The 18,829-nt window shown below is 40.9% G+C and overlaps 1 protein-coding gene across 7 annotated transcripts in view; it reads left to right on the top strand.

The window, feature by feature from the left end:
- The window catches only part of Dpf3 (double PHD fingers 3), a 257,440-nt gene that overhangs the window by 102,964 nt on the left and 135,647 nt on the right, over positions 1 to 18,829 (top strand). For all 7 annotated transcript variants that reach the window (XR_015445026.1, XR_001182647.3, XR_015445025.1 and 4 more), the window contains exons 2-3: positions 3,817 to 3,977; positions 15,147 to 15,254. Coding sequence is in view for 4 of the 7 variants with exons in the window: in XM_087195352.1 (XP_087051478.1) it covers positions 3,817 to 3,977; positions 15,147 to 15,254 (269 nt within the window). In the remaining 3 variants the exon portion in view is untranslated. The remainder of the gene's footprint in view (positions 1 to 3,816; positions 3,978 to 15,146; positions 15,255 to 18,829) is intronic.

Genomic DNA, 18,829 nt, shown 5'->3' with positions numbered 1-18,829 from the left:
ACATCAGCTTATGTGTCATTTCATTTTATAGCATTTTAATGGGCTTTCATCTCCCCTCCCTAATTTATTTCCAGCTGTGCAACGATTATAATTTGATGATAGTTTGGTTTTGTAACTGCCAGGACACTTTTTGAGCATGCTATGCCTTCCATGTGAGTGCGAGGCTCTTCAGAGATTAAAAAAAAAAGAAGGAAAGTTTTTTTCCTCCACATGCATAATTTCTAAATAATGCTTGGGAAGTTCTGTGGTTGTTTTCACTCATCACAAGATATGTATTTAAAATTCTTTGGTGGGATTGGACTCATTGACATTTTAAAAAGAGTATAGAAAAGTCCATTTAAAACTTTGCTTTCTAACAAATGGTGATGTGCAGGAATTGTAACCCTTGTATTTTGCTGGTGGGAATGAAAAATGGTGTGGCCACTGTGAAACACAGTAGAGTAATTGTTCACAGGATTAAAAATAGATCTACCTAATGCAAAATAGGCAGAAAAGGTCCAAAGGGGTAGGGGTAGTGGGAGGGACAGAGGAAAGGAAAGAAGGGAAAGGAAAAATGATGAGAAATGGAAAAAATGGAAATAAAGTCTTTGTAAATAGGGAAGGGTGGAGGGGGTGAAGGGAGGGCTAGGAATGGGGAAAAAATAAGAACCAAGATGCATTATGTAAAGGTACAATTCCCAATGAGAAATGTAATTGTGTTGTATACCTAAAATGTACCAATAAAAGAATTTAACAACAACAAAAAATAGATCTACCATATGATCTGGCAATTCCACTCCTTGATATACACCCAGAAGAATTGGAAGCAGGGACTTGAAGAGATATATGTACGCTTATATTCATAGCAGCGTTACTGTCGGTAGCTGAAACATGGAACAACTTAACTGCCCATGGATTAATGAATGATTAAGCAAAATGTGGCATACAGAGATGATAGAATATTATTCAGTCTTAAAAAGGAAGAAAATTCTGACACACGCTACAACGTGGATGAACCTTGAAAATGCTAAGTAAAGCATGCTAGTCTCCAAAAGACAAATACTGTATGATTCCACTTATATGAGTTACTTAGAATAATCAAAATCATAGAGACAGGGGCTGGGGATTTAGCTCAGTGGTTCTGGCGCCTGTCTCACAAGTACAGCGGACCCGAGTTCGATCCCCGGTACCCACAAAAACAAACAAACAAAAAATCATAGAGACAGAAAGTAGAATGGTGGCTCCCACAGCTGGGAGAAAGGGGAGAAGGCAGTTCCTGGTTAATGGGTATAGAGTTTCAGTTTTTGCAAAATGAAGAGTTGGGGATATAGATTGTGGTAATGGTTGCATAACAGTGTGAACATACTTGCTATCACTGAACTGTCCACTTAAAATGGCGAAGATGGTAGGTTTTGTTATGTGTGCTGTACCACAATTTAAAAACTTGAAAACATTCTCTCAACTTTTCTGTCTTTAAATATTTTGGTTAAAAAATGTATTATTTTTAATCTAGAGGCTTTCCCTCCCAGATTTTGGCTTTGTCAAATCTACATAGAACCAAAACAAAGGGACATTTATATAGTTGCTTCTAAAAGAGTGACTTGATTTTCTCTTTTGACCCTGGAGCCCCTCTCTCCACTCCTTTCTGCCTTCCCTTCTACTCCTGGGGTCAAGTTTACCTGCAGAGTTTAGGCGATTACATTTGTATGTCCTTGGGCCTTTATTCGCTTCCACCATGTGCCTATGTTTTCTTTGTTAGGTATTTTATCTCACTGGTTATGTCTGTGCTTTATACTTGATCACTTATAGCAGTGTACTGGTTTTGGTTTTTGAAAAGACACTATCTTTTTAAAAAATTCTTTTATTGGTACATTTTAGGTATAAATACATTTACATTTATCATTGGGTGCTTGTACCTGTACATGATGTATCTCGGTTCTTATTTTTTTTCCCCATTACCTGTGCACCCTTCACCCCCTCCACCCTTCCCTATTTACGTAGATTTTATTTCCATCTTTTTTCTTTTCTCATAATTTTTCCTTTCCTTTCCCCTTCCCCTCCCGCCACCCCTACACCTTTGGATCTTTTAATATTTCAAATTATCAATTATTTGTTTTAATCATTTTAACCCTTATTTGCACTTTCAGTTTCTCACATTAGTGAAACTATTTGGTATTTATACATGTGTGTCCTATTTATTTCACTTAAGAGGATGGCCTCAATATGCATCCATTTAGCTATAAATGTCTCTAGTTTCTTCTTCTTTATGGCTGAGTAGTACTCCATTTTATTAAAAAAACACCTCTTCTTTATCCAGTTTCCAGTTGATGGGCACTCGGGCTGTTTCCAAGCTTTAGCTATTATAAACTGTGCCGCTATAAACATGTATGCACATGTATGCTGTGGTATGATTCTTTTAATTCTTTGGGGAAGATACCCAGGAAGGGAATAGCTGGGTCAAATGGGACCTCTAGGCCTAGTTCTTTGAGGTATCTCCATACTGATTTCCACAGCGGCTGCACCAGTCCGCACTCCCACCAACAATGGAGAAGGGTTCCTTTCTCCTCACACCCCAGCCGGCATTTGTTATTGGTTGATTTCTGGATAGCAGCCATTCTTTCTGGGGTGAGGAGGAATCTCAGGGTTGTTTTCATCTGCATTTCTCGAATGACCAGTGATGTCGAACATTTTTTCATATATTTATTTGCTGCTTTTAGTTCTTTGTCTGAGAAATGTCTGTTCATTTCAGATGCCCATTTTTCAATTGGGTCTTTGAATTTGGGGGGTCTGATTTTTTTCAATTCTTTATACATTCTAGATAGTAGACCTTTGTCTAAGGTACAGCTGCTAAAATTTTTTTCCCACATTGTAGGTTGTCTCTTAGCTCTGTTGGTGGTTTCTCTTGCAGTGCAGAAGCTTTTTAATAAGATGAGATCCCGGTTGTTGATTCTTTGTGCTAGTTCCCTTGTTACTGAGGTTTTGTTCATAAAGTTGAAAAGACACTATCTTTAAGTTAGTAGCATCATATGTGCCCAAGGATACCAAGGATTCAGGAATATAAATTTGTGCTTCATCAGATCAACACTCCTACAAACCAGAAAGGTCTTTGATTTGTGTCTTTAACTCTGGCAGTTGAATTATTTTGAGTTCCAATATTATTTTAAATGCTTCCTTTGCTTGTTTTCCATTGGAGATAGTTTCTTTAACTGTGTGGCTTTGAAAGACGGGTGCTTGTCCCTCTTCACCTCCTTCTCTCTACAGTAAATAGCTTCGCCTTTATAGGTTACGTCCTCCATCCTTCTAGTATTTTTTTTTTTTTTGGTACAATCGATTGAACTCAGGACCTTGTGCTTGCTAGGCCAGCACCGGAACCACTGAGCTAAATCCCCGGCCCCTCTAGTCTTTGTTATATGGAGTGTTTCTCTTCCATTCCTATGGGAATCTGGGTGTCTTTGCTAGTGGCTTGGGTTCATCCAGAGTACCTTTGCTGGTGACCACTGAGAACAAAGTATAGCTAAAGAGGCTCTAGATGCATGACGTCCTCTAGATTCCATGCAGAAAATAGTTCCAGAGCTACTTCCAGTGTGGAACTAACTGGACCTCAAGCTTCTCAGAATAGGGACTAGTCTCACCTACTGCTGGTTGATTCTTGGGGCTCTTTGGTCCATGTTAAAGGAGTTTCTAAGTTACCTGGTGGATTTGGGATGGGAGACAGTCTGGTACAGACCTGGCACTTAGTTATATTCTGACCCTTGCTCGGGGACACCAGTATCTCTTTGGGTGAGTTTTGCTTTTCCCTGGCCTCACTCTTCTCTCCCTCTCTCTGTCTCCTGGCAGGCTTGGGGACCAGTTTTACAAGGAAGCAATTGAACATTGCCGTAGTTATAACTCACGGCTGTGTGCAGAACGCAGTGTGCGGCTCCCCTTCCTGGACTCACAGACCGGGGTGGCCCAGAATAATTGCTACATCTGGATGGAGAAGAGGCATCGGGGCCCAGGTGAGCTGTGCCAACCCTGGAACATGCATGTGCTTGGGGTCCCAGTCTAGAGGGAGGAAGGACCCTAGCTGCTGGGAGGCCATGCAGCTGGGTGGGGTGGGCTGAGGCAAGCTGCACGTGCTGTCAAAAAACTCAGCTGCTCTCATAGCACCGAGCATCCTGAGGAATTTGACAAGGTGGTGTAGGCCACTGAAGCTGTTGGGTGGGGAGTGAAAGAACTCAAGATATTCAGCCCAAAGAAAGCAAGATGAGTACGTGAGAGCAGTCGTCACCTTTTACTCTTGGGTACTGGTTACAAGTTGGAAATTTGTGGTCAGGTGTGGGTGTGAACTTAGCTTTGTCACCAAAACTCTGTCCCTCAGGTTCCTCATCTGTAAAATGTGGATAACATTAGTATTGACTACCTAGGATTTTGTCTGTATTAAATGAAAAGAATTCATTAAAAACTCATGGGTTTAGCAAATAGTATGTTCTCCAAAAATGTTGGAAATTATTATTATTATTATTATTATTATTTTTTGGTACCAGGGATTGATCTCGGGTCCTTGTGCTTGTGCAGCAGGTGGCGAAACCACTGAGCTAAATCCCCGGCTGGATATTATTGTTGACATTACTATTATTATGACTATGAAACCAGTCTTCTAGTCTCTAGACTCATTGGTGGAGATTAGGAAGCCAACTATAGGAATGCAGTTTTCTGGCTTGATATGGGTATATTAAAAAGCCCACAGCTTTTTCATTTGAAAAATTTCACACCCATATAAAAATAGACAGAATAGTAAAATGAATCTCCATGTATTTCAGTATTGACAATGCTCAACACATGACCAATTTTATTTCATTCACACTCACCTGCTGCTTTCCTCTCTAAATCCAGATTGTTTTGAAGCAAATCCAAGATAACATATTATTTCATCTACAAATGTTTTGTTATCTATCTCTAAATGGTAAGGACTTCGAAAAACCAAGCCAACCCATAATCACTATCAAATCTCACTTAGACTTTAATATCATCAAGAATTTGGTGAACATTAACTTTCTGTCCTCTAGTTTTAATCAGGATCCAAATAGGATCCCTGCGTTGCAACTGGTTGACATGCCCCTTATTTCTCCAAAAAATCCTAATTTCTCCTTAATTCTCTCTATTTCTGTCTCTTTCCTCCTTGCATGGTATTTGTTGAAGAAATACCATGGGTTGTTTGGACAGTTGGGATTCCCAGAACCTGGATTCTCTGATTGCATCCCCATGGTGTTATTCCTGTGAACTGGTAATTAGGTTTAGAGACTTATTCAGGTTCAGTGTTTTGGCAAGAACAATTCCTAGGTCATAAAGAGTACTTTCATCAGGAGGCGCATACTATCTGGTTATCTTTCTTTTTACTGATGTTAGCAGCCTTGATGATAATTGTTGAGATCCCTTATTCCATGAAGAATTGCAAAAAGATGACAATTTGAGGCCATCCCTATTTCCTTATTGATTAGTTCCAAGACTTTTATAAAGAAAAAGCATCTCTTCATTAAAATTTTGGTTATTATCAGGTGGAGTTGACATAAGAAAGGCAGGATAAATGATTTTTTCCCCTTTGTTTAACAGTTTTCAAAATAGTGAGTTGGTTCCTTTGTATTCTCCAAAGGTGATCAATAAAATAATTTTGAGTATTATCATGAAGTTAGATTTAATATATTTGATGTATTTTGATCCATTGCTATGGTTATTCTGATTGATGCTTACATTTTTTCCATCCGTGGCCAGTAGGAATATCAATTCGTACTGGTGTTTTAAAACAGCCCAGAGATTTGATAGCCTTTTTTGCTATCCTAATATCAGAACAAAATGTATCAGGCTCACGTTGAATACTTTCTGCTCCTATATTTATCTATATTTATATTTAAAGAGATCTATATTTAAAGAGATATTAGTCTTGTAATGTGTGTGTCTGGTTTGGCTATCAGACTGATCCTGGCTTCATATAATGAGTTGAGAAGTATTTTTTCCTTTTCAGTGTTTTGGAAGAGTTTATATAAAATTGGTATAATTACTTCCATAAATGTTTTGTAGTGTTGACCACTGAATATCTGGACCTGGTAATTTCTTTGTGGAAGTATCTTAAATTATAAATTTAAGTTCTTAATTAGACATAGGGCTATTCAGGTTGTCTATTTCATCTTGAGTAAGCTTTGGTAGTTAGTGACTTACAAAGAATTTGTCTATTTCATCTAAGTTGGCAAAGTTAGTTGTACAAAGTTGTTCATAAACTGCTGAATTATCCTTTTAATATATGTAGACTCTGTAGTGTTGTAACCTTTCATTCTTTATATTGGTAATTTGAATTTTCTTTTTCATTTGATCATTCTGACTAGGGTTATGAATTTTAATGATCTCAAAGAAATAGCTTTTGGTAGAATCGATTTCTTAATTACTTTTTCTGCTATTTTATAGTTTTTTACTCTGATCTTTATTTTTTCTTTATTCAACTTGCTTTTCATTTAATTTGGTTTCTTTTTTTAATGAACTTTATTGGTACATTTTAGGTATACAATATAATGACATTCATCATTGGAATTTGCACCTTACATAATCTCTCTTGGATCTTATTTTTTCCCCATTTCCCTGCCCTCCCTTCAACCCCTCCATCCCTCCCTATTTACAAAGACTTTGTTTCCATTTTTTTCATTTTCTCGTATTAATTCCATTCCCTTGTTTTCTTTCCCCTACCCCTCCCATTTCCCCTTCCTGTTTGCCCCTTTTCTTCCTATTTCACATTATCTATTATACCTTTTAGTCCTTATTTACACTTTTAGTTTTTCACACTAGAGAAATTTGGTTTCTTTTTCAAGGTGGAAATTCAGGTTACAGATTTGATTTCTTTTTTCTTTTCTGTTTCATGGATTTTTTAACATAAAAATTTCCCCTAAAAATTTTTCCCCTAAATACTACTTTTGCCTCATTTCACAAATTTTGATATTGTGAATTCCTTTTTATTCAGTGGAAAATATTTCCTTTTTTGGTTTTGTTTTTTACTCAAGCATTGTTTAGAAGTGTATTACTTCAAACATTTGAGGCATTTTCCAAAAATGTGTCCATTTATTATTTCTAATTCAATTATATATATTCAGAGAATACTTTGATATAAATTAAAAAAATTGTTTGAGTACATATTTATGGTCTGAAATATGTTTTGTCTTGGGAAAAGAGGGAAAAGAGTATTTTATTGTTTGTTAGAGCATTCTACAAATATCAATAAGGTCAAATTGGTTGATAGTGTTATTCAAATCTTTTATATCCTTACAGATTTCCCTATATACCTATTTGTTCTGTGAGTTATCAAGAGGGAATATTGAAATTTTTATTTATAATTGTGAGTTTATTTATCTTTTTGATTCTATTAGTTTTTATTTCATGTATTTTAAATCTCATTTATTAGATACATAAAATTTAGGATTGCTATGTCTTCTTGATAAACTGATCCTTTCAGTGTTGTGATATAACCTTTTCACCTCTACTAATATTATTTGCTTTGAAATCTACTATGTGGTGTTTAGATAGGCATTTTTTTCTTTTTTGATTAGTGTTAATATTCTCTATATTTTCCCTTTAGCCTATTTGTGTCTTCATGTTAAAAGTTTTTTCAGCACATAGGTGTGTCTTGCTTTTTAAAGGTAATCTGACAAACTTTTAAATTTGGGTAATTAGATCATTTACATTTAATGTATTATTATTATACTTAGGCTCAAACCTATCATTTTTCTTTTTTTTCCTATTTACTAAATTTTTTTCCCCTTTTTCATCTTTTTCTGTCTCCTTGGTAGGTGAATTTTAAATTCCATTTTATCTCCTTTTTTGTTGGCTTAATAACTATAATAATTGTTTATTATTTTAATTGACTTAGTGTTTATAGTATAGCTTTTAACTAATTCAGTTAACCTTTAAGTAATATTATTCTATTTCATGAATGGTGTAAGAACTCTACAATAATTTTGTGATAAACAGAATAATGTCTACCTCTTCTAGATATCCACATCCGAATGTATGTATATAGGTATATAGGTATCTACGTATCTATGTATATATGTATCTGTATATATGCATCTTACATGGCAAAAAGGACTTTGAAGATGTGATTAAGAACTTTGAAAAAAAAAGAACTTTGAAATAGTGAGATTATACTGAATTATATAGGTGGGCCCAATAAAATCACAAGGATCCTTAGAAGACGGAGGCAGGAAGGTCAGAGTCAGAGCAAGAGATGTGATAATGGAAGCAGAGATCAAAGTGATGCACTGGAGGTAGGGCCATGTATTAGTCTGGTTTCTATTGCTATAACAAAATATCCAAGCCTGGGTACTTTATAAAGAAAAGAGGTTTATTTAGCTTACAGTTCTGAAGATTCAAGTACATGATGCCAGCATCTGCTCAGCTCTAGTAAGGTCCTTCTGGTTATATTCCAACATGGCAGATGGCTTCGTGGTGCAAGAATGTGGACAGGGAGAGATTACATGGTGAATCAGGAAGCAAGAGGAATTCAGGGGCCAGGCTTGGTCTTTTTATAACAATTTGCTCCTTCAGAAACTAACTAGGGTCCCATGAAAACTGTGTTAATCCCTTCTGAGAGTGCCCCCAATAACCTAATGGATTTTCACTAACCTGCTTAACTTTCCTAATCTCTTGAAAACGACCACCTCTCATCATAGCTACACTGAGGACTAGGCATGAAACTTTGGGGGATACATTCAGACCTTGTCCAAATCATGATAGCTCATGAGCCAAAGGGTATGGATGACTGCTTCTCTTTCTCTCCCTCTCTCCCTTCCTTTTTTTCTAACAGCTTCTCAATAGTCTATTGTGTATATATACTGTCCTATGTTTATTTCACCAAGTCCCTATAGATGGACATTTGGATTGTTTCCACTCTTTTATAGTGTAAAATATACTATAATGAGTACATATTTTTATATTTTTGCATGTGACTTCTTGGTAAAGACTTTCTAGAAATGGAATTGCTAGGTCAAAGATAAAAAATATATGTAGTTTTACTAGGTATGCCCAAATTCTTCTTCATAGTTTCCTACCAGCAGTGGATGAGAGTAATAGGCATATTTCTAACAACAGAATATTTTAACAGTACAGTAGACTGCTTCATGTCAGGGTGAGAATTAGAATTATTGAAACAGAGACCAGGATGGGGGACACTTTGCAGGAATATTGTAGAGGTGATCCCGGTATCAGGTAGGGATCAGATCTAATAACTTCTAAACTTATATTTTAATCCTATAATTCTTTTTTTTTGTTACCAGGGATCAAACTCAGGACTTTGTGTTTATGAGGCAGGCGGCAGAACCACTGAGCTAAATCCCCGGCTCTTTAATCTTGTAATTCTTAAAAAATTCTTCTGATGAATTTGGATAGTAGATTCTGGTGGCTTTTCTGCTTCTCCATACATTTTATAGGTCTTATTAAAATGCTTTAATATCACCAAGATGCTTTTCTCTGTGAGCAATTGTAGTTGGTGAAGTTGGTGATGTAATAATGAGGAAAAAATGAATTCCACAAGAATTAGCTTGGTGAAGGTGGTAGTTGGGTTGGGGGGGTCTTTTCCTGATGGCTTTGGTGTGGGAACAAGTTTCCCATAAGGGCAGTTCTGAGTTTCAGTACTGCTGTTTCTGTCGGCTCAGTGGGGATGTAGGGGGAGTGGAGAGGTTTTGTGCCTGGCCCATGGAGTAGACTTCCCTTAGGAGTTGTGCAACTTTGGGCCAATTACTTAATCACTGTTGGCCTCCCTGTCTTCAGCCTTTCTTTCTTTTTTTTTTTTGGTACCGGGAATCGAACTTGGGACCTTGCACTTTTGAGGCAGGTGGCAGAACCACTGAGCTAAATCCCTGGCCCACTTCGGCCTTTCAATGTCTCATGGGGTTACTGCTACAATGAGGCAAGAATGAGTGTAAAATATATGAGGTCTACATAAAGAACAACAACATCGAAGAAAGAGTGAATGCGAGGTGCTAGCCTCGGACAGAGCGAGAGCTCAGTAAATGTTAGCAGTTGTTGCAATATCAGCTTTGAGTGTGATAGGACCAGTGAGGGACTTGGGAACCCTTGGGCCAGAGGAAGCAGGCAGCATTCTGAATCAAGTTCTGCCTGCCAGCACCCAAGGGACACCCCAGAATTGAATCTTAGAATGAGAGAGTTCAGGGAGAGTGTTGGGAGTGTGCAAAGGGGATGGCTGATGAGGTATGTGGGGGCGGGCTGAGTCCTAGAATGTGGTACTAAGTTCCCAGACTCCAGTCATTTAGAGGGTAGTTCAGGAAGCCTTCACTGAAAGCTGCCTTTGAAGTCAGGGCAGATCTTAAATAAACCAAGAGAAGAGAAAAGGGCATTGCTCCGGGGAAATGCTGCTGGTTTTCTTGTGAAATGATCTTGCCCACTTTTCAAGCCCTGCCTAGGGTCTTGTGACTAATCCCTCCAGTTCCGTAGAGTTGATTCAAATTGGTGTTTTCAAACACAAATACTGACAGAGCACCTATGATATGCTGGACAAGCCCTAGGAGTATGAACATGAGTAAGACTTGATCTGGTGCAGATTTCCTTATGTGGAAATTCCCCCCACTACAAATGCCTTGGTGTGTCTCTGATATTCTGGTTCAGTATTTAGTGTTTCAGTAACGACTTATGCAGTTCTTATGCTCAGGCTTGGAGAATTCATACCTCATATAATTATCTGTTTATCAACAGGGAGGCTGTGGGAGGCCCATTGTGGTGACACATGGTAGAAGTAAGAAATGGAGGAGCTGTTTAAATGGAACTGATGGCCCAAAGCAGAGTCATTGGTTCCATCCCTTTCCTTTTGGGATGGGACAGATGATCAAAGGGCTGCAGCATTTGGATTCTTAATTTGGAGCCGTTTGTCCTATTCCTTGGCTCTGAGCAGGTGCACTCACTACGTCTCTCCCCCACCTCTATTCTTCTCTAGTTCCTCAGCTTCCTGGTTGACTTCTCTTCAAAACCAAGTGGGTATATGGGATGGAGTTTTGGAACAGAGGGTTGACAATTTGGCATAAGTTTCAGAGGTAGATTTTGATTCAAAATAAGGGCAGAGTGACTCTCTTTGTCACAAGTGTTGGCCGACAGTAGGGTAGGCTGTCCTGTGAAGCAGTTTTCCATTGAGGTCTGTTAGCAGCTGTGGGACCACCTCTCTGGAATGCTGCAGGGAGAGTCCTCTCTTGGAGTGAGCTTGAATTTTCACAGTTCACGTCTGGTTAGGGGAAGAGAAAGCCACTCTAGTTCTTTTCTACTTTTCTGTTCCTTTTCCATATCTTCCTTCCCTCTCTTTTCCATCACATTTCTTCTTCTGAACTCCTCATAGCTCATGCCTTGTTTGTCACAGATGCTCAGAACACAGGTTTTGCAAAACTTGAAAAACACGTGTAACAAGATATTTGTCTTGAGTCTGGTGATCATTTAGACGCCAAACCTATCATACCAAATTTTTGCGTGGAACTAATCTCCCCAGCAAATGTGAAGAGTGAACATTTCTCTCTCTCTTTCTCTGACATGTTGGTGCTTTCACACAGGCAGAGTTCTGTAACTGGAGTTTCAGCTTGAGGCAACAGAAAAGCAGTTTGCTCAGTGGGTTTGTGAATGGAGGGGTAGCTGTGGCCTTGGTTACCAGGAAGGACTGATCCTTCCTCTCTTCTCTTGCTTCCCTCTCTCCTGCTTCCCCTCCTCCAGCCCCAGCCCCAGGCTCACTCCTCAAGGCTAATTTCCCTAGCAGCAGCTGTGACTCCATCTTCCTCCTCTTCCCTCCTCCATCTTCCACACACATGGGCTTTTCAGTTATGAGCCTCTTGTTCTAATGAGATAAACAACATGAGTCTCATGAGGCTTCTCCTCCCTGTATAAGTGAAACTCCAGGGCCGAATGTGGTGGCCCTATAAAGAAACCCTGGTGCTTGTCAGCTTAGGAAGGTGGGCAAGGAAGGGGGTAAGGAGACAAGGTGGAATCAAAGTAGACATCAAAGGGAAGCCGTTTCCATCTTGTGACTAAATGGCCAAAGGGTAGCATGGGTGGGTGGGGCAGGGGAGCCTTGTCAAACCATGTGGTCCTAGAGTCCAAGATAAGTCTGTATCAGCTAAATCCTGGTAATCAACAACTGATAGTTGTTAAGTTTTTAAGGCCTTAAAGATCTTCCTCTTGAGTATCAGTGAATTCCATGATAGTCCCATAGGTGGGTTTCCTTGATGCCCTTATCTTCCAGGTGAGGAGGCGGGCTTAGACAGGTGTTGGGATATTTTCCAGTACTTGTGTGCTCTTCCTCTGCACCATGGGGCTTCTCCAGTCTACTGGAAAAAGAATCAAACAAAACCAGCTCTCTCTTCTGGGCATTCAAAGGACTTAACCAAAATTGGCTCTCAGGAAAGGGGCCTACAGCTACCAGCAGAGTGGCCTGGGGCTGCCTCGGTGCTGCTGACCCGCAGGTGTAGTGACTACCGTCTCTGGGAGGCTGTAGGAACAAATGCTGATATTTTTGAGCTCTTGTCACTTAGAGTTTTTGAAAGTGCTGGCCTGGCACTTTCTTCCTCACCTGGCTTTGATTATGTTGGATATACCAGGGGGTAGTCTAGGGGACAAGAAAGAAATTTGAGACCAGAATCTGCCATGCTGGGTTTGGTAAGTTGGGCTCTGGGCTCAGTTCTGGGTCCACTTTGTAGAGTCTCTTGGAGAAAGGAACAGCAGGGCCAGTGATTGTTCACTTCTTGTATTTATGAGTTGGGTTCAGTTCTGTTGAATGTGTTTACTTGATGGGGATTCTTTGATGTGCCTCTAAGCACTGTGCAGTAGTTGTTGGGGATATGAGAGATGGACATGATTCCTACCATCCTGGATCTTATAAAACCAGTAGGAGAGACAATCTAGTAAGCAGGCAATTAATTACAATACTTTTGGGGGAAATACAAGTATGCTCGGGATCCTGCCGCAAAAGCTGTTAAGCTAATCTTGGCCCATCAGAAAAACATGCAGGCAGTAACTAGATGATGCGTAGACACCCAGAGGTTCCCAGTTAGACATTCCAACAATCTATAAAGTTCTTAAAAAATAGTCACCCAGTTTTCTCAGCTACCTAAATTCAGATTTGAAAGTTCTGGCATGAATTCTGGGTACTAGTGCTTTTGAGAAATTCTCCAGGTGATTTTGGTTTCAGCCCGTGTTAAGAATCACTAAGCCAAGATGAGTAGGGATTGGTGGGACCAGTTCTGGGATGTGGAGTAGCAGATCAGTACTTGGTCTTCCCTGAGATCCTGAAGATCATCATGCCTAGTGGTTGCCTGGACAGCTGGAAGGGACTCAGAATCAAGACATTCATTTAGGAATGGCAGGATCAGAGATGACATGGTCCTGAAGTAAGCCATAGCAGAAACATTGAGCTATTTCTAATGATATCTTCCCTCAAAGAGAGGAGACCCCTGGACCTCTCATGACAGGGAGAGCAAGCTTCCTTTATTTGCTTCATTTGGCTTATATTCACCTGCTATAAGTCTAGTCCTTAGAGCTCAGGGAGCTCAAAGCTACAGGATCCTCCTACTATGCAGAAGCCCACAAAGCAGGAGCCCTGTAGGCGCCAATCTTAATAGTTTCTGAGAATCAAAATGGGAGGAATCAAAACCTCCAAGTTGTTCACAGTCTTGCAACCTGTGGGAGCACCTGTATGATTAAAATGATACTTAGCACATAAAGACACCTGAATATTTTCATTCCTTTAATGTTGGGAGAGTTGCCTCTACTTGGGACACAGCCCAATGAATTGGTAAAGATGACTGGTAGAAATTGAAAAATGAATGAACAGGTATGTAATAACAGAACTTTTATAGATTTTTCTCTGCAAAGGCAAATAATGAAAGCAATTTCCCCTCTTAACTTTTAGGGCCCTGGAATGTAGAGGGGAATAGGGTACTGGCGTTTTCTGAGCCCCGTGTCCCTAGGTTTAGGCAGGGACACTTTCATATGGACCTGCCTACATCTAATAGCTGTCATTGCCACGTTTATCCACAGAAGACAGAATTTATTTTAGAGTAAAAGCTGGAACATTTTCATTCATTCATTCATTCATTCATCCATCCATCCATCCATCCAACAAATTCTTAGTTGGGTTCTTCTGCATGTCAGACATAGTTTTGGTTCTGGGGCTCCTAGCAGGGATAAGACAGAAAAGTCCAGTTCTCTGTGGGTTTTCCACTCTAGCATAGTGAGGCTGGTCGGTTACTGGTTTATTTGGAGGAACATTAGATGGTCTTTTTAGGCTGCAAGTCACCCTACCAGTGTTTTTTTTTTCTGGTACTGGGGATCAAACTCAGGACCTTGTGCTTGCCAGGCAGGAGGGGCACCACTGATCTACATCCTCGGACCCAAACCCTACTAGTCTTAAGCACCTTTCTCTTCCCCTCAGCCTTACTCTCTTCCTTTTCCCCTAAGAGTAGGCTGTGTTGGACTCCTGTGGAGAATCCATACCCCTCCATGTTGTCACACTGTGTGCCATAGGAGTGTTGTCTGGGCATCACGAAAGCTCCTCATGGAGTTCTGGGCATGACAGTATTGCTCATGGTGTCAGAGGCCAAATATAAATGGAGACTCCTGCTGGAGAACAGTGCAGTCCATGAGCCCAGTTCTGGGACGCATACCCATGATGTCACATGCAGATGGGCAGCAGTGTCCCGGAATGCTGCTCTGTGGACCATGGAGCCTGGTCTCCAGAGCAGATATGTGTTTCCATGGAGGCAGCCCCAAGGTAGGCCCGTGACTTCTCCTGTCTACCTTGACAGGAACCTACTTAATCTATACCTGGACAGAGAGGCAGTTGCTGGAGAGCCACTGCCTTGGGAGAGTTGTCATGAGATTGACTCTTCCTATGGTCTGAAGGGTCAGAGGGCAGAGCTGCTGTTGCTTAAGTGATGGCTCTTTTTGGCCTGGGTGAGCTGAACAGTATGGTGGAACAACTAGCAATGTTCTGGGGCAGATGGCCTAGATTCAGCCTTGGCTGTGCCATCAACCAGCTGTGTCACCTTGACAAGCCACCTCGCCTCTCTGGGCTTGAGTTTCCGCTCTCTGTTAGTTGGGAGTAGTTACCATGGCCCATTCCAGCCTGGAGCCTTTAATCTTTACATGCTCTCTGTCCACAGGCCTCGCTCCAGGCCAGCTGTATACATACCCTGCCCGCTGCTGGCGCAAGAAGAGGCGATTGCATCCTCCCGAGGATCCAAAGCTTCGACTTCTGGAAATCAAACCTGGTGAGTGTGCTCTGGAGCTTGAAGCTTGGCTGGGCCTGGCTCAGGAACAAGCTGGTGAGCTTCTTTGTCTACAGGGCTGAGTTTTCCAGGGGAGTAAATGTATCCACATGGCACTTAGAGGTGTTCCTCTGTACTGACTCTGCGGTTGGACACGGCCACATGTCTAAGCTTCTCTCCTCTCTGGTGTTTTGAGCCTTCTCCTTCTTTGTCTTCCCTCCTTTCACCCCAGGGAAGCAAAGCAGGCAGCAGCAGGGGCTGGGCACAGGCGACTCTCCCACCAGGGGTGAAGGAGCTGCAGCCCTTTTGGGTCAGCTACCACCTTCCTTGTGGTCTCAAGTGAAGGTACCTGATCCCAGGCTGTGTTTTCCAGAAGACAGTGCCCCGTGGACCTTCTCCCCACTATTCATATGAACTCCGGGAGCAGCTTACTTGGAAAGGGCTGGTTTGTTAAAAATAGAACCTGTCTTGGCCATATGGAAGATAGGGATTCAAAACTTACTTCTAGGGGATGAAGATTGCTTTGCGGCCCTGCAGAAGGGTCCGGTTTGTTTACCTTGACTACTCACCTATTAACACTTCAGACCACATGGCCGCCTTGACCCCTGTGTCTGGGTTGCAGCAAGGCCAGGTGATTGTTCAGGGTCCTTAGTTTTAAGGAAAACTTTGTTTTGGGGGGTTCTGGGGCTGGAATGTGACTCAAAGTTGAGGGGATGGTGCTGTCTAGTGCCTATCGTTAATTGGATGTGTCTTCTTGATTGAGTATGTGAGCCTTCTGGGCTATTCCCTTGTGCTGAATAGGAACAGTCATACCTGGGGTTCCGAGGTAGCCTTCCTGCTTCAACATGAGGCTCAAACAAGTCATATGTAATTTTTAAATTAATTTTTTGTTTGATTTGGAGTAGGTAATACAGTAGCATGTTTTGACATTTAGAAGATAAAAGAATATATTGCATAGTAAAAGATAAGAGAACATCTCCAAAGAGGCAATCAATGATACCAGTTTTTTGAAATTCTGTGACTTATCTATGCACACATCTGGAATTGCACTGATGTGATCATCCCCTCCTCTTTTTTACACAGCATGACCACCTTGTGTTTTGCCATTTCCATTTAAATAGTGCCTTAGACATTGGCCATCCCTACATAGTTTCCTCATCCCTTTGTTATAATTACATACTATTCCATCTTATGAGGGTATCATAATTTATTTAATTAGGTTGTTCTCAATTTTTGTTTCTAATTTTTCCAATTTAACCAGTGATGCAATGAATATTTTGAATGTATATGAAGACATCTCACATTTAATTTATTAAAGGATTATATTATAAATATGTGACATTAATTTAAAATTATTAGTCTTGATTCTTAATATTTACATAAAAGGTCTAAATTAAGAACCCTTTATATCAGAATTATTGGGTCTTCTCTCTTAGAATCAAAGACATTTAGCACTGTGAAGTACCTTAGATATCATGAATTCTAAATCCTTATTTTATTGAGAACCAGACAAGTTAAAGAAACTTGCTTAAAGTCACACAGAAATTCCTGTGGATCCAGCAGAGAATCCAGGTTGCTTGAATTACCTGTTCAATGCTTTTCTGCTTCTTCGTGCTGCTGATAGATATACTAATTTAAAGAAACTTTGACAAGGCTTTTTTCTTTTAAAAACTTTATGATCATAAAATTAAAATGTATCAAGAGATAGTTGGAATTCCTTCAGTCATAAATACATAACTCCAACTAGCCTAAGCATCCTCCCTGCCAAAGCATAGTTTCTTGTAACAGCAAATCTCAGTGTTTACCTGGCTTCAGACATAGTTGCATCCAGGTGCTCAAAAAACTGTAGTGAGGGCTGTTTCCCTCTACCTCTAATACTGTCTTCTCTTCCTGGGTCAGGGAAGGTGGCCAGCATGAATCACACTCAGCAAAAAGTCCCCTTCCACAAGTGTATCAGAGAAAACCCAGGTAGGATGGATTAGGTGGCCAAGTTTGTGTCTGCCCTACTGGTCACTGCCACTCAGGGGATGGGACACTCTGAATCATTGTCATATAACCAATATCTGAATGGAAACACTAGTTTACAAAATGCTTTACAAAGGATTTTCCTCTGTATTACTTACTTGGTCCTACCATAGCCTGGGGGCTAGAGGGGCAAGGAAGGGATAAAGGTGTTATAAGCTCATTTCATAGGTGAGAGAAGTTGGACTGTGGGCAGAGCAAGAATTTACTATGTGGATCATGCAACTGAGAAGCGCTCACAGCTTATGGGACTGAGGCAAGAAGCTGTCTTTGAGTGTTTGATCTTCTTTTGAGTGTTTGATATTTACTTTGGATGTCCCGAGCTCCCACTGTTTTTATCCTGCTTGGGGCCGATGAGGGAGCAGCAGCATTCACAGTGTGCTGTGCACTTGCCCCAGCCTTAGGCTCACCATGACACGTGAGGGTAGGGAAAAGGAAGAAGCCAGGGCTGGTGCTTTTCTGTGGCCATGTCCCCTCTAGCACACAGTGGTATATCTGTGACTGTTTGAAAGACTCCCTCAGCCTCTGCCTCCAAGCATGAGATAGAAGAGGCTGAACCAGGTTTGGGGATAACACCCAGCCCCTGAGATGCTTAGGGTCCTGGTCAATGTCGTACTCCAGAGAAACAGGCACCAGCCCTTGTGTGGCCCTGTCCCTAGATGGGAAAAGCGAGCTCTCCCAAGGTTTGTTCTTTTCTCCTCACCAGGGGCTAAGGGACAATCAACAGCTCAGGGCTGTGGTAAGTAACTTTCAAATGACAGAGGTCCTTCTCAGATGAACTCAATCCTCTTTTTGGGTAATCAGACATACTACTAAGCCTGCTAAAGCCAAAGCCAGAATGCAAACCTGCAAAGCCTTTGGCCAAATGTCTGTTTTTCCCTGTCCTGTTCTGGGTCTGTATTATGGGGCCCAGGCCTGGCTCTCAGAATGAACCCCAACAGCAGCCTACAGCTGCAGGGGATATAAAGATGCCCAGAAGTGCTCTGGGCCCTGGGAGAAGGAGGCACTGCCTGGCACCTCACAGCAGTTGGGCTAGTCTAGAGACTGGAACAGCACCCACCAGAGACACAACCATTCTTCCAAGAGGCAATTAAGTTTTGCATTTGAATTTTGCAATGCGCCAAGATTCAGGAAAGCACCCTTTTAGGGCCTCAGTTACAGCACATGGCAGCTTTCTGCAAAAATAGAAGATGGTGCCTCCTCTGGGTGGATGCTTGCAAAATGACATCCCTTCTAGCAGTTGTAGGGTGCAGGCTGTACCTCTGCCTTTCTCCTGTGTCCTGACAGGTGTCCCTGTGCAGGTGTGACTATCCGCCTTTCAGGGGCTCTGCCCTCATCATTCATATAATGCAGCTTCCACCCGGGAGCTCTTTCTATTTTGGAGATATGTCCTCCCTAAAGCACACAGGCAATTTGAACAATACTTTTCAATGACGATCTCATATTTTCATTCTATTTGATTTGGGCTCAAGGAGGGCTCATTTTTAAAAAAAATTTTATTTTATTGGTACATTTTAGGTGTACAATATAATGACATTCATCATTAGAAATTTGCA

This window comes from Heterocephalus glaber, unplaced genomic scaffold (assembly GCF_053883595.1).
Source record: "Heterocephalus glaber isolate CG9 unplaced genomic scaffold, H.glaber_assembly_v1.0 deba00001608, whole genome shotgun sequence".
In the NCBI taxonomy this organism is placed as follows: Eukaryota; Metazoa; Chordata; class Mammalia; order Rodentia; family Bathyergidae; genus Heterocephalus; species Heterocephalus glaber.
The sequence above is the reverse complement of the archived record's forward strand: the minus strand, read 5'-3'. Positions and strand labels throughout refer to the sequence as shown.